The 16,569-nt window shown below is 49.1% G+C and overlaps 1 protein-coding gene across 2 annotated transcripts in view; it reads right to left on the bottom strand.

The window, feature by feature from the left end:
* LOC109922410 (discoidin domain-containing receptor 2-like) overlaps positions 1–16,569 on the bottom strand; it is a 61,819-nt gene that overhangs the window by 42,718 nt on the left and 2,532 nt on the right. For both annotated transcript variants that reach the window (XM_048616734.1, XM_048616735.1), the window contains exons 3-8: positions 14,283–14,430; positions 10,088–10,193; positions 5,954–6,140; positions 2,496–2,742; positions 982–1,128; positions 159–328 (exon numbers count right to left, since the gene is read on the bottom strand). In XM_048616734.1, coding sequence (XP_048472691.1) covers positions 159–328; positions 982–1,128; positions 2,496–2,742; positions 5,954–6,140; positions 10,088–10,193; positions 14,283–14,430 — 1,005 coding nt within the window. The remainder of the gene's footprint in view (positions 1–158; positions 329–981; positions 1,129–2,495; positions 2,743–5,953; positions 6,141–10,087; positions 10,194–14,282; positions 14,431–16,569) is intronic.

Here is a 16,569-nt window from a genome sequence, read left to right as displayed (position 1 = left end):
TTAAACCTCAGTTCTGCTATCAATCTATTTTTCTTCGGATTTCCCATTGCCTCGAGAGGTTGAGAAGTGCATACAGCATTCCCATGGTGCGGCCACAAGGTTTACAGCCAACCCCAGCCTAGCGCTGGCCCACCCCACCTTTCCCACCTGAGACCCACCTTGCCAAGGATCTTCTTCCAGTATTGCCTCCAGAGTATGATGAAGATGACAATGAGCAGGAGGAGGATGATGGCCACCAGGCAGCCGATCAGGATGGCCGTGTTGCTGCTGTCGGCCTTGGGGACGGGCCGCCCAGCATTCGGGGACAGGTAGACGGACGATTCGAGATCTGGGGGCCAGAAGAGGAGACAACGAATGTCAAGCACAACCACCACCAGAAGGGGAAGAAAAAGAAGGTTTACAGAGCATCGATTCATTTTGCTATTGTCACATGTACCTAGGTACAGTGAAAAGTTTTGTTTTGCGTGCAGTACAGGCAGATCATACCGTACAAAGTGCATCAGGGTAAGAGGACAGAGCGAGGAATACAATGTTACGGCTGCAGAGAAGGTGCAGGTTCGATTCCACCCTTGGTCTGTGTGGAGTTTGCACATTCTCCCCATGTCTGCGTGGGCTTCCTCTGGGAGCTCCGGTTTCCTCCCACTGCCCAAAGATGTGCAGGTTAATGAGGGTTAACCCGTGCTAAATTGCCCCCATAGTGTCCAGGGATGTGCGGGCTGGGTGGGTTAGCCGTGGGAAACGCAGGGGGTGTTGGGTTTGGGTAGGATGCTCTTCAGACAGTTAGTGTGGGCCCGATGGGCTGAATGGCCTGCCCCCACACCGTAGGGATTCTATGACCAGCCTTGTTTATCTCCATGTCAGCAGGTCAACGATGGAGTGCTGTCTGCCTTGCATGTATATCCACCCCTTAAATATGGAGTCTGCGCCATGTTGTGGGTGCGATCTCACCGATGGCCTGGCCAGCTGGAGCTATAACGTTACCTAGGTTACTGACGGTTGCCGTGATACCCCCCGCGAGGTCGTAATCGCCGGTTGATGCCTCCTGGGGAGGGATCAGCGTTTCTCTCTGGCGTGGAGCGGGACCTCGCGGATGTAAGCCTGGGATGACAGGCGTGGTGTGGTCGACGCCTAGAAAGGGCAGAGACATGTAAGCGACCGTGAAGGCCAATGTACGGAACAACAGAAGAAAGGAACTCTACTCGCTTCACTTGACCTGCCTCGAGACTTCCAACCACCTCCTGGTGACCTCTTTCACATGGGTGTCGCTGGCCGGGCCCAGCATTTATTACCCGTCCCTAGTTGCCCCTTTGAGAAGGTGGTGGTGAGCTGCCTTCTTGAACTGCTGCAGTCCACCTGCTGTGGGTTGGCCATGAGGGAGGGAATTCCAGGATTTTGACCCAGCAACGCTGAAGGAACAGCGATATATTTCCCAATCAGGATGGTGAGTGGCTTAGAGGGGAACTTGAAGGGGATGGTGTTCCCATATATCTGCTGCCCTTGTCCTTCTAGATGGTGGTGTATCGTGGATTTGGAAGGTGCTGTCTGAGGATCTTTGGTGAATTTCTGCAGGGCATCTTGTAGATAGTACACACTGCTGCTACTGAGCGTCGGTGGTGGAGGGAGTGGATGTTTGTGGATGTGGTGCCAATCAAGCGGGCTGCTTTGTCCTGGATGGTGTCAAACTTCTTGAGTGTTGTTGGAATGATATGAAAAGCTAATGCCTTGGACACCATTGCGAATGAAACCCAAGAGAAAAACATTTTAAGGGTGTTCCAATAAAGAATATTCTTGGAACACAGTTGTTACTAAACACTAAGAAGAGAAGGGAAAAAAAATCTGTGGGAACAACATCCTCCACCCCTTCCCCCCAAACTCTGGAACAATCGAATCAAGGAATGAAGAGTCTACTTGCTTTCCAGTTGGCTAGGATATTGATATGCCATGACAATACTCATGTTGATTGCCCAACAGTGAGGGAGTGTGTGGCTAAAATGTAGAGATCTCGAAAAGAGGAGCAGGCCATTCAGCCCTTTGAGTCTGCTCTGCCATTCAACTTGATTGAATCATCCAACTCAGTCCCCTGTTCCCACTTTTTCTCTGTGACCCCTTTAGCCCCAAGAGCTGTATCTAACCACCTCAGGATAACGTTCAAGTGTTTTAGCCCCTACCGTTTTCCGTGGCAGAGACTGGAGACCTCCACGGATTATTTTGGAGCCAAGAGTTGGCCGTGCCGCTCCTGAAACAGGAGCGGCGAGCACGCTTTGTTACTCTCGTTTGGCAGTACCCTCACTTCTAGGCAACTTCCAATCGAAAGAAAGGACATCTAAGGTTTGCGTAGCCGCTGGATTGTGACCGAGAGATGTCCCTGGTCGGTAAACCTACCAATCTGGGCAGCTGCCCCCTAGGGGTTCGGCTGCCATCCTGCACTGTGCAGTTCTGACCCCACCCAGCTCTGGACCACCGCACCTCCCCCCCCCCGAACATCGCCCCCCTACCTGACTGGAAGGTAACCTCGCTGAACATCATCCACGAGTCTGCAAAGTAGAAGTGGCAGCGGATAAACTGGGCGGCGCGGTGATTGAGTGGCACTGTCACATAGCGGGCGCTGGGGTTTTTATTGTCCAGGACCATGGCGGTGCTGACAGGCGCAGGCTCCCAGGAAACGGAGGGGCCGCTTTTGAAGAAACAGTCCACCGACTTAAAAATCTTCACCTGCCTGGAGAACATGTTGTTGCAGTGGACCTGGGAACAGATTCAGGTGAGGAGTTCAGTTACTCATTCGATCGGCGCGCGGGAGGACAGAAGGGGAGCAGGAGCTGGCTGTTCGGCCCATCAAGCCTTCTCCTCCATTTATCCAGTCAGAGAGATGTACAGCATGGACCAACTTTGGTCCATACACCTTTGGTCCAACTTGTCCATGCCGACCAGATATCCTAAATTATTCTAGCCCCATTTGCCAGCATTTGGCCCATATCCCTCTAAACCCTTCCTATTCATCTAGATGCCTTTTAAATGTTGTATTTGTACCAGCCTCCACTACTTCCTCTGGAGGTTCATTCCATACACGCACCACCCTCTGCATGAAAAAGTTGCCCCTCAGGTCCCTTTTAAATCTTTCCCCTCTCACTTTAAACCTATGCCCTCTAGTTTTGGACTCCCCCACCCAAGGGCAATGATCTTGACTATTTCCCATATCCATGCCCTTCATGATTTTATAAACCTCTATAATGTTTAAGCAGGTGGGACTTGAACCTGCATCTCCTGGCTGAGAGGTTAGTATACTACCACTGTGCCACCTTCCTCTCAGCCTCTGATGCTCCAGGGAAAATAGCCCCAGTCTATTCAGCCTCTTCCTATAGCTCAAACACTCCAACCCTTTGTAAGTCTTTTCTGAACTGTTATAAGTTTAACAACATTTTTCCTTTGGCTGGGAGACCAGAATTGAACACAGTATTCCAAAAGTGGCCTAACCAATGTCCTGTACAGCCGCAACATGACCTCCCAACTCCTATACTCAATGCATTGACCAATAAAGGCAAGTGTACCAAATGCCTTCTTCACTGCCCTGTCTACCTGCAACTACACTTTCAAGGAACTATGAACCTGCACCCAAAGGTCTCTTTGTTTGGTAACAATTTCAATACATTCTGACGATCTGAGCTGGGCCCCCAACTCCATTTTCCTGCCCGGGTCTCCCCACGATCCAAACACCCCTCCCCATCTCACTCCAAATCCAAAGCCCGAGCTCTCTCCCGCAGCCTCAAAAATATTCAGTGATCCCGGAGAGAATTCCAACACTTTGCAACCTTTCGAGAAAACATTGCTCCACATTTCCATGTCCACTCAACTTGCTCGTGGATGTTACTCTGCACCTCTGGAGCAGGTGGGACTTGAAGCTGTGTCTCCTGGCTGAGAGGTAAGGAAAGTACCACTGCGCCACCTTCCTCTCAGCATCAGCCTTGTCAAATCCCTCCAGTCATCACACAGGCACAGGGGAGTGATGACGAAGGCAAATGGAATGCAGGGAGATGGTGTGCAAAAGTAGCAAAGCCATGTTGCAAGTGGACAAGACATCAGTGAGATCAACCCCAAGGTACGGCTTATCGTTATATTTTATCCATTCTTGGGAATCTGGGCTTCGCCTGCTGGGCTACCATTTGTTAGCCATCTTGAACTGCCCAGGAGAAGGTGGTGGTGTGTTGCCTTTCTGAATGGTTGCAGTTCACGGGATAGTCACATGCTGTTAGGAAGGGAATTCTCGGGTTTTGATCCAGCGAGACTGAAGGAACGGCGATATAGTTCCAAGTCAGGATGGCGAGTGGCATGGAGGGGAACTTGCAGGTTGAAGTGTTCCCTTGTATCTGCTGGGTTTGTCTTTCTAGACGGTGGAGGTGACAGGTTTAGAAGGTGCTATCTAAGGAGCTTTGGGGAGTTATTGCAGTACATCTTGTAGATGTTGCATTTGGCTGTTGAAGGTGTGGCGAACTGTTTCCTTGAACCACCACAGTCCACGTGCTGCACATTGATCCACAACGCCCTTTTGGAGAGAATTTCAGGATTTTGACCCAGTGACAGTGAAGGAACGGTGAGTGGCTTGGAGGGGAACTTGCAGGGGGTGGTGATCCCATGTATCTGCTGCCCTTGTCCTCCTAGATGGAAGTGGTCGTGGGTTTGGAAGGTGCTGTCTGAGGATCTTTGGTGAATTTCTGCAGTGCATCTTGTAGAAAGTACACACTGCTGCTACTGAGCGTCGGTGGTGGAGGGAGTGGATGCTTGTGGATGTGGTGCCAATCAAGCGGGCTGCTTTGTCCTGGATGGTGTCAAGCTTCTTGAGTGTTGTTGGGGCTGCACCCATCCAGGCAAGTGGGGAGTATTCCATCACACTCCTGACTTGTGCCTTGTAGCAGGTGGACAGGCTTTGGGGAGTCAGGAGGGGAGTTGCTCGCTGCAGTATTCCCAGCTTCTGGCCTGCTCTTGTAGCCATTGTGTTTATGTGGCAAGACCAGCTGAGTTTCTGGTAACCCCATCAATGTTGATAGTGGGGGATTCAGTAATAGACCATTAAATCACCATTGAATGTCAAGGGGCGGTGGTTAGATTGTCTCTTATTGGTGATGGTCATAGCCTGGTGTTTGTGTGTCAGCCCAAAGCCTGGATATTGTCCAGATCTTGTTGCATGTGGACCCGGACTGTTTCAGTATCTGAGGAGTCACAAATGGTGCTGAACATTGTAACGTTTGGATACACTTTTCGCATGGCTCGCTGGGCGATTTGGGATTGATTGCTGTAAGCCTGGAAGGTGGATTCCTTCCTGAAAGAGCTTCCATGAACCAGATGGGCTGTCTACCATGGGACATTTATTTCTGGATTTTTACCAAAGACGATTTTCACCAGCTGTTGGGGGACGCGAACCCATGTCTTCCCCAGATACCAACCCAGGGGCTCTGGTTCAGGGGTAATACCACTGCCTTCCCCCTACCCAGGTAACTTGAGGAGGGATATACTTGCATCAGAGGCAGTTTTGAGGCTAGCTACTGTTGTCTGAGGAGGAAATGTTGGGCAGTTTGGGCTCATATCCACTGGTGTTCAGGAGAATGGCAGGTGACCTTATTGGAACAGCATATTGACATGGTGGGTGCGGAGAGGACATTACCTCTTGTGGGGCACTCTAGAACTGGGGACACCTTTTGAAAATAACGAGGTGGGGGAGCACCCATTTAAGACAGAGGTGAGGAGAAACGTCTTCTCTGTTCTTTCTTGCATCCCTTACGGCATCAAACAGAGGTCGCTAAATATACTCTTGGCTGAGGCATGTTGACAAAACGGTCCATGAGAACAGGCAGTAAAGTGGACCAGATCGGCCAACAGCGTTTGAGGGACCTAACGTGCGCCCGAACCTGCTCCCGTTTATGTGCCTGACTGCCGGCCATCAAGCTGAATCCCATTGCCTTACCTTCATAGATCTGAACGTGAGGACGTGCTCGAACTCAAAATCGATCTTCACAAACCCGTCGCTCATGGTTCCGTTGTGCCAGCCCACATAGTCATAGCCAGGCCAGACCCGCAGCTCGTGGCTCCTGGTGAAGTCGTCCATGCCCAGGACGCCGTCTGTAAGCTGGCCCAGCCCCCCATAGTGGACACTGAGGAGAGGAGGGAACGAGCCCATAGTTAGACCCCTGGCATTGAAGGTACAGCCTTCAACCAAGAGCAGGAGTAGGTCATCAGGCCCTTAAAGCCTGATCATCCACTCGTGGCTGAACGGTTGCAAAATTCCCCCCAAAACCTTCGATGAATATAAACGTATCCACCACCGCCTTAAAATTATTGAGCGATCCAACTTCCATCTTCTGAGGCAAACAGTTCCAAAGTCATAGAGTCATACAGCATGGAAACAGACCCTTCGGTCCAACCAGCCCATGCCGAACTTAATCCCAAACTAAACTAGTCCCACCTGCCTGCTCCTGGTCCAGATCTCTCCAAACCTTCCCATTCATGTACTTATCCAAATGTCTTTTATATGTTGTAACTGTACCTGCATCCACCACTTCCTCTGCAGTTCATTCCACATACAAACCACCCTCTGTGTAAAAAAGTTGCCCCTCATGTCCTTTTTTAAAATCTTTCTCCTCTCACCTTAAAATATAAGCCCCCTAGTTTTGAACTCCCCCACCCTAGGGAAAAGACCTTTGCTGTTCACGTTATCCAAGATCCTAATGATTTTATAAACCTCAATAAGGTCACCTCTCAACCTCCTACACTTCAGTGAAAAAAGTCCCAGCCTTTCCAGTTTGTTTTTATATCTCAAACCCTCTGTTCCCGGCAGCATTTTGGTAAATCTTTTCTGAACCTTCTCCAACTTAATAATAGCCTTCTTATAATAGGATGACCAGAACTGGACACACTACTCCAGAAGAGGCCTCACAACATCCTGTACAGCCTCAGCATGATGTCCCAATTCCTATACTCAAAGGTCTGAGCAATGAAGGCAAGTGTGCTAAACACCATCTTAACCAGCCTGTCTGCATGTGACACAAATTTCAAGGAATTCTGTACCTGAACCCCCGGGTCTCTGCTTTATTTTATTGTTCCTGCGAAAGTGATCCATTTCACATTCTTCCACATTACGTTCCATCTGCCAGATTTTCGCCCCTGACCCACCTACTCACATCGCTCTGCATTCTTGTGATGTCATCTCCACAACATACTTTGACAGGGACCTACTATTACCAGATTCTCTGTGGAAAAAAAAATATCCTTTGTTCTTTGTTCAGCCTTATCCTAATTTTAAAACAGAGTTCTCTAGTTCCGGACTCTCCAACAACAATAAACATCCTTTCCACATCCACCTTGTCAAGATCATTCACAATCTTATGAACTTCAATCGTGCAGGCAGGTGGGACCAGTTTAGTTCGGGCTGGTTGGGTTGAAGGGTCTGTTTCCATGCTGTACGACTCTATAAGTCACCCTCACTCTTTCGAACTCCAGTAAAAGCAAGCCCAGCCTGTCCTGACCTTTCCTCACACGACAACCCGCTAATTCCAGGTTGCAATCTTGTAAATCTCCTTCTTCCTCATAAATGAAGAGACCAAAACTACACAGCACATTTGAGACGGGGTTTTCAATAATGCCCTGCGTGTTCAATTTCACTCATGATAAAGTACAGCAATCCATTAGCCTTCTTAAACACTTGCTGTACCAGCATTCCAACATCTTGTGACTCCTGCACTAAAAAACCTCATTCCCTCAACCTCAAAATTCTGGAGTCGTTCACCAGTTATGTAATGCTCTGCCTTTATTTTATTGTTCCTGCGAAAGTGATCCATTTCACATTCTTCCACATTACGTTCCATCCGCCAGATTTTCGCCCCCTCACTCACCTACTCACATCGCTCTGCATTCTTGTGATGTCATCTCCACAACATACTTTCCCAGTCATCTTTGGGTTATCTGCAAATTTTGCCGATGTGCCTTCGATGTAGTTTATAAAGCAGACAGACGTCTGATAGAAATTTATGAAATTTTGAATGGTGCAGACAGAGTGGAAAGTATGAGGCTTTTTCGAGGGGTTGATTACTAGGGGACACAGGTTCAAGGTGAGCGGGGAGGTTTGAAAGAGGTGTGCGAGACAGGTTTTTCACACAAAGGGTGGTGAGTGCCTGGAACACGTTGCCAGAGGAGGTGGTAGAAGCAGACACAATAGCTGCACTTAAGAAGCACCTGGAAGAATACATGAACGGGAAGGGTATAGAGGGACACGGATCCTGTAAGTGAAGACAGTTTTAGTATGGAAGGGCAAAATGTGTCAGTGCGGGTTTGGAGGGCTGGATGGCCTGTTCCTCTGCTGTTCTGTTCTTTGTTCTGAGAAGTAATAGGTGCTGGGCCCAGCAAAGACCCCTGCAGAACCCCACTCATCAGATCTTACTGGTCCGATCTGAAACAGACCTTTGTTTTTTGTCATTTTTGTCCGCACAATGGGGTGTGGCACGCGGGAGCTGTCTCCCTGCAGTTGCCTGTCTCCCCTGCCTGCGAGGAGCAATTAAAAGTTGAAGACACAGAGCATTAGCACTTTTGTGTAAGTGTGTCACGGGAGACTGCTCAACGTCAAGCCAATGGAGTGTAGATGAGGCTCTCTCTCATAGAATGACTGAACCCATGTTAGTGGACGCATTGTCAGCTTGCACACTCCTCAATGTACACCCTTTCTCAGTATATTTGTGCTTGCACAAGGATTTCTGTGCGTGTATATTTACGTGACTCCACTGTTGTTTGTAGCCACGTCTTCCTTTACATTTGTTTGCATGTTGTCTGTGGCTGTAAGCGATAACATGCATGTCTAGTTGCGTGTTTTGGACAACCTTGTGTGTGTGGTGTGTATGAGTGTGTGTGTGTGTGTGTGTGTGTGTGAGAGAGAGAATGATCTGCTTCATTTTTGAGGGATCAATGCAATGGTAACAGCCCAGGTGTTCGACTACTTGACTGTTGGGTTTGGGAGAGTAGGCAGTATATGTTGTTGGGAGTCTTTTGGTATCAGAAAATATTAGCTTTTATTGAAACAAAGTAAGTTCTAACCACACACAGGTTAAGATTCCACGTCTACCACTAGGTTGCTGGATAGAACCATCTCATGGTAGATGTGTGATCTTACATCACTTCCTGATGATGCTGTGATCTACCGTGTTTAGACTTTCACATCATATGGCAGATGGAGGCCATTCAGCTCAATGGGTCAGCACTGGACCTCCGAAGACAACCCCACCGCCATCCCTGTAACCCTGTGTTTCCCATGGCTCACCCACCTCGGCTGTACATTACAGACAATTTAGCATGGCCAATCTACCCTAACCTGCACGTCTATGGACTGTGGGAGGAAACCAGAGCACCTGGAGGAAACCCACGCAGACACGGGGAGAACGTGCAAACTCCACACAGACAGTCGCCCGAGGGTAGAATCGAACCCAGGTCCCTGGTGCCGTGAGGCAGCAGTGCTAACCCACTGAGCTGCCCAACATGACCCTCTATCAGGAGGAGGAGCACTCCCATCTGACGTGTGCCCAGTCTGAAAGGCAGATTGCAATGTTCAAGTCAAGGTGCCAGATTTGAACTGGGTACCTATCAATCTGCAGTCAAATGCTCTACCGCTGAGCTAAGCATCAAACCCTAGACAGTACAGGTCCCGAATCTTTGAGTCTACTCATAGTATTGAGTCCTGTGATTGACATCCCCTTATCCTGCAGAGGTGGGCTACAGGAATCGCCTGTGCCTCTTGATCCTCTAACCATTCAGCAGCTTAGAAAGAGAGAAATAGAGCAGCAGTAGGCCGTTCAGCCCTTCAAGGCAGCCCTGCCATTCAATCTAATTGTGGTTGGTCATTCAACTCTGTAGCCCATTCCCGTTTTCGCCCACCCCCACCAACACACCCACCCCCCACACCCCCAACCACCCCCCCCCACCGTGGCTCTTTGATCCCTCTGGCCCTAAGAACCATATCCAGCTCCCCCTTGACTAGTTTGACCTCCCAGGGAATTCCGCAGGCTCGCGCTGCTCTCCAGGTGGATAAGATTTCCCCTACAACACTTCGCGCCTTTACCTCGCGATCTTGTGCCCGTCATAGGTGGAATCGTTGAGGTTGACCAAAGGCAGGCCTGACACGTTCATCATCTGTCCCATGGGAATCCGGTATGACTTCAAACCGTCTGCACAGGAAGACAAAGAGATGTTCGAGTCAAGGTATCTGAGCGGTGGGGGGGGCGCGCGGTAGCGAGCCACGCATGCGCGCGCACACACACATACACACACACACATATATTCACACACTAACACGTACACATACAGACACACAAACACGCACACACATACACACACACTCACACAAACAAGCACACACACTCACACACAGAGACACACACTCACACACACAGAGACACACACACGCAAACATGCACATTCACACATGCACACACACGCACTCTCACACACACACACACATACACGCACACACATACACACACAGATACACACTCACTCACACTCACACACACGCTCAACAGGGAGACTGCAATGTCTGCAAGTTACTTTACTTGGAGGAGGGTGAGAGGACATAGCAGAGATGTGAAAAATTGCTCAGGGTTTTCACTTGATCACTCATTCAAGGTTTGCATTTATTTAAAAATCAATTTCCTTTGTGGTGAAGAGCCGAACTGAAGCGAGACTTACAGTTAATCATTGCACATGAATTCTCAATCGCAGAACCAGAAAGAGTGACATACAAGTCGGCCTTTGTGTTATCAGGGTTTCAAAGTTTCACCGTCAATAGATAAATGTTCATTGCATGGTTCATATATGGTATCGGACTGGTTATAAATCTTACATAATAAAATAAAACACAGAACTGCGGGTGCTGGAGATCTGAAACAAATGCAAAAATTGCTGGAGAAACTCAGCAGGTCCTGCAGCATCTGTGGGAAGAGAGCTGAGTTAGCGTTTACAGTCTGGTGTCAGAACTGCTAGTAGCTTGGGACAAAGTGGTATTTATGCTAAAGACAAAGTCGGGGTGGGTGAGGGGGGAGAGAAAGACAGAGATAGGTGGAGATGGAGCCTGGAGGGATAAATATGAAAGGGGGTAGACAAACAAGGAGACAATGGATAGCAGGCCAGGGCAGAAGAGAAGCTGAATAAGAGATGAGAGTGGGAAAAAGGGTTAGCTGTGCTGAATGCAACCCACAGAGTATGGTGATTGGCCCAGGAGGACATGAGAATGGGTGACCCATGTCATCACAGGACTGGGTGTTGGGGGGGCAGGGAGTAAAAACAAAAACATGGAAGGATGGAATCAGGATCTAAACTTATTGAACTTTAAGTGGAGTCCGGAGTCTTTAAGTTGTGTTGCTTCGTATCTTAACGGAGTAAAGTTGCTTTGGGTTCTGAGCTGGTACCCACTGCAACAGCCATCTGCACCCACCAAAAGTTCAGAGACGATTCACTGAACTCATTCCTGGGATGAAGGGCTCAAATCTGATGGAGAGAGGTTGAAGAGGGGCTGTGTTTCTCGCCATTGCGGCGTGGAAGAACGAGAGGTGACCTTATTGGAAGGCAAAATATCTTGACGGCACTGGATGGGGTGGATATTTCCTCCTGCAGGGAGGACTGAAACATGAAGGATATAGTTTCAGAAGACATAGTTTCTTCCCTTTTGAGACAGAAAGTGAGCAGATTTCTCTCCATCAGCAGCGGAATGTTGCTCCCCGGAAAGCTGGGGGGGTCATGGAATTTCTTTTCTGGACAAGGAAGCCAAAGGGAGCTGAGGTCACAACCACTTCGGCCCTGGGGCTGGCACGGTGGCTCAGTGGGTTAGCGCCGCTGCCTCACAGCGCCAGGGACCTGGGTTCGATCCCACCCTCGGCCGACTGACTGTGCGGAGTTTGCACGTTCTTCCCCCGTGTCCGCGTGGGTTTGCTCTGGTGGGTTAAGGTGTGCCTCCTAGTGTCGGGGGATGTGCAGGCTAGCCATGGGTAGGGGTGTGGGTCTTCGGAGGGCCAGTGTGGGCTCAATGGATCGAATGGCCTGCTCCCGGACTGTCGGGGATTCAGTGATTCTTACTGAACAGGCGTGGCAGGCTCAGAGGGCTGGAGAGGGTAACCCCCTGCTCCCTGTAAGGAGCGACATGTGGAGGATGGTCTTGCCAACGAACTGCAGATTTAGTGGCGTCTGTTACCAAGCAGCAGCCGTTGATGATATTTCCCTCACAATCAGGATTGGGAAATGAATTTGTGAGTCCTTTCCTCTGAACACTCAATGGGCTGCAATATTTGTTCCACCCTCGGAGGGTTTGAAGTGAGTTGTTGGGGGTGGGCATGACTGCAATTCAGTAGTTGTTTCCACTGCACAAGGGTGGCAGCAGGCAATTAATGCCCCCTTTAAGTGCCTTGCCATGCTGTCCCTGGGGATTTAACCCAGGGCAGCAGAGGCCCGCGCCGAACGGGCACCCTTTTTTTTTTTAGAGGGATCACTCCAACCTTCGGACTGCGCCCTCACAAAGGAGTTACCCATAACCAGCACGGTCCCTCAAATCCTGACAGCGGTTTATAAAATCGTGAGGGGCCCGTGGATATGGGGAATAGTTAAGATCTTTTCCCCAGGGGAGGGGAGTGCAAAACTAGAGGGGCATAGGTTTAAGGCGAGAGAGGAGAGATTTGAAAGGGACCTAAGGGCCAACTTTTTCACGCAGGGGGTGGTGCGTGTATGGAATGAGCTGCCAGAGGAAGTGGTGGAGGCTGGTACAATGATAACATTTAATAGGCATCTGGATGGGTTTGGAGGGATACGGGCCAAATGCTGGCAAATGGGACTCGATTAATTTAGGATATCTGGTTGGTGCGGTTGAGTTGAACCAAGCGGTCTGTTCCTGTGTTGTACAATACACTACCTAGGACATAGAATGTCAACCCTGAAGGGTCAAACAGTTCCCAGTGGAAGGTGGGTCACAGAGAGTGTGGGGAAACCACAGTTGCAAGGCTGATGGAAGGTTTTAACCCAGTGAAAGGCACTTTCCGGAAAATAACATTTGACATGTTAGGGCAGACTTAGTCAAACAGGTTCTGGAGCCCCTGCAACAGCTCTTTGAACCCACAGTAGCGAGAGAAAGAGGGAGAATGGTGACTTTGTGCTTAATATCCCCATACTAGTAATCCAGGGAACCAGGCGAATGCCCAGAGGTCATGGTTCAAATCACACCATGGCGACCACTGGAATTTAATGACAGTGAATAAAATCTAGAATCAAAAGTGTGTCTCAGTGACCGTGACAATTTATTCACTCATGGGATGAGGGTGTCGCTGGCTAGGTCAGCATTTATTGCCCATCCCTAATTGCCCAGAGGGCAGTTTAGGGTCAACCACGTTGCTGTGGGTCTGGAGTCACATGTAGGCCAGACCAGGTAAGGATGGCAGTTTCCTTCCCTAAAGGATATTAGTGAACCACATGGGTTTTTCTGACAATCGATTCATGGTCATCATGAGGCTCTTAATTCCAGATATTTATCATCAATTGTGGTAGAAATCTCAACCCCAGTTCACTGGTGGCTTTTAGGGAGGGACATGTGACGTCCGCATGGGATCTGGCCTACACATGGACCCCAGCCATGGCCAACTCGTAAACTGCCCCTTTCGAAACGGTACAGCAGTTTACAGACAATCAGGGGCAGGCAATGGAGAGGTTGAATAGGCTGGGGCTATTTTCCCTGGAGTGTCGGAAGCTGAGGGGTGACCTTAGAGGTTTATAAAATCATGAGGGGCATGGATAAGGTGAACAGCGAAGGTCTTTTCCCCAGGGGAGAAGAATCCAAAACTAGAGGGCACAGGTTTAAGGTGAGAGGGGAAAGGGAGCTAAGGGGCAACTGTTTCACGCAGAGGGTGGTGTGTGTATGGAATGAGCTGCCAGAGGAAGTGGTGGAGGCTGGTACAATTACAAACATTTAAAAGGCATCTGGATGGGCACATGAATAGGAAGGGTTTAGAGGGATATGGGCCAAACGCTGGCAAATGGGACTAGATGAATTTAAGATATCTGGTTGGCATGGACAAGTTGGACTGAAGGGTCTGTTTCTGTGCTGTACATCTTTATGAATGGATCACTGAACCACATAGTACTAGAGAAGAGACCCTTCGCTCCATCGAATCTGCGCCACCCATTGTCGGGGCCATCCCACGAATGCATGTTGACAAAGACAAACCTGGCCAACTTGGGGGGGGAAGACTCGGGGGGAAGCTAATGAAAAATTCACTCACCCAACCAGGGGCATCCATAGAGCTCCACCCTCATGCAGACGTTCATTAGCCGGTTCGCCCTCGGGTAAAATCGCACAAAGCGGGCAATGATTGGGGGCCCCAGGTCCTTCAGCACAATGTCGTAGGGGTTTTTGTTCCCAGTGATCACCTGGAGATTGCAGAAGCAGGGCGTGAGTGCGGAAGCGAGCACGGGACTCTCTCAAGCTGCCTGACATATCTATCGCCCGTGTGGGATATCCCAGAGCCGAGAAACTCCAAACATCGGAGATGATTGAAGCGGCCGGAGCTCTTCATTCTCGAAGAAGGCTGAGACCTTTTAAGAGGTGTTTAAAATTACGAAAGGGCTCAATCGGGGAAATTCAGCTCAGCTTGTGAATGCAGTCTGGAGCAAGGCATTATAAGACTCGTAAATCCAACGGGAATTTAGAATAGACTTCCGTGTTCAGGCAAGAATGAGAATATGGAAGCTGAGACACATGGAATGTTTAGCAGCTGTCAATACCGCTACTGTTTATTTTAAAGCGTCAGCCGGAATGAGAAAAGAATTGCTTTAAAAAACCCCCGAGAGTTGTATCCAGGTTGTTGCATGTTCAGAAGCGAGTAATCTGGGCCTCATTGTAAGTATTGTTTACAGAGCTGCTTGCTCAAGTAGCAATTGAACAGTAGTTTGCTGGAGTCAAAGGGTTGTTTACAAATCGAGCTTTGGTTGGTAACAAGAAACTGATTGGTTGGTGGATGAGTGACAAGTAATCAATGACAAAGGCCTTCCGTCTCCTAACAATTGTATGGTTGGTTCACAAGTAGCTGAACAGCTTAGAGCTATAAGCAAGATACAGAGAAGATTTCAGACCACCACCAGCTTAGGGGCAGTCTCTCTCTGTTCTCTGCAGTAAAAACGACTTCAAGCCTGAAGAAAACCAGTCGAATTTTGCTCCAGGGGCTTCCACACGTTGCGTCTTTTAATGAAGGCAACAGAGACCTTTGATCAGTGAACCAGCCATGCTGTACCTCTTGTAAATCATTAAAAGCATCCGAAAAGGAAGATGGATAAATAGTGTTCTGACTAGCACAAGAAACACTTCAGACAGCACTGAACAGCTTTCCCAGTCTTCCCTCTTCCATAACACCCATGCATTTTTATTATGTTTGTGTGTGTGTGTGAGAGAGTGTGTGTGTGTCTGTGAGAGAGTGTGTGTGTGAGAGAGAGAGAGAGAGAGAGAGGGAGAGGGAGGGAGAGGGAGAGGGAGAGAGAGAGAGTGTGTGTGAGTGTGAGAGAGAGAGTGAGAGTGCGTGTGTATGTGTGTGTATGTGTGTATATGTGTGTGTGTGAGAGAGAGAGAGTCTGTGTGTGAGTGTGCGTGCATGTGTGCACACACCAGGGTGTTTCTTCAGGGGTTAGAGACTTAAATAGAGTTACAAACAGACAGTCCAGAACCGTCCACATGTAGCCGGTCAATTAACTTGGAAATTAATCATAATTTTTGTTCAGCGCACAAATCTGGTTCCTGTTTTCTGGGTCTAAAAGATGGGTAAACCGGGAAAATTTGTGTACTTGAAAAAATTCTTTCACTTTTGTGATGTATTCTGAGGTTTGATTTCTTGTGTGCCCTTCCAATGAGACGCAATACAGTTAAGGGGAGGCCAGAGTGTAGCGCAGTGGACATCATTCCGAACCAGAAGCTCCTTATTCAAGTCCCACGGCCCGTCGATCAGCAAATCCAGACCTCAGTGAAAGACAGGGGCCCAGCAAAAAAAAAATAAAGAGAGTGCTGGGCTGACTGAACGATAGCTCTGCCTGACAAATGGGAAGTGTTGGTTAATACTGTTCTGGGATCCACATGATGACAGGGATGTGACTGCACTGCAGAGATGTGCAGGGGAAAGTGGCCACGCTGTTGCCTGGGCTGGAGAGTTTCGGTTATGATGAGAGATTGGACAGGGGGTGGGATTGTTTTCCTCAGAGCGGAGGAGACTGAGAGGGGATGTAATAAAATGATGAGAGGGCATAGATAGTTTGGAGTGGGAAAAAACTTTACCCCTTGGTGGATCAATGACTAAGGGGAGGGTGAGGGCAGGAGGGGAGTAGACTTTTCCCAGAGGGTGGTGGGAATCTGGAACTCACTGCCTGTAAGGTTGGAGAGGCAGAAAGCCTCATTACATTGAAGAAGCATTTAGGTGTACACTTGCAATGTCAAGGCTGTGGGCCAAGTGCTGGGAAATGGGAGTAGGACAGTGCAGCGCTCCCTCAGTACTGACCCTCCGACAGTGCGGCACTCCCTCAGTACTG

The sequence above is a fragment of the Rhincodon typus genome, chromosome 35, assembly GCF_021869965.1.
Source record: "Rhincodon typus isolate 14 chromosome 35, sRhiTyp1.1, whole genome shotgun sequence".
NCBI classification, from domain to species: Eukaryota; Metazoa; Chordata; class Chondrichthyes; order Orectolobiformes; family Rhincodontidae; genus Rhincodon; species Rhincodon typus.
This window is presented reverse-complemented; position numbering and strand designations above follow the sequence as displayed.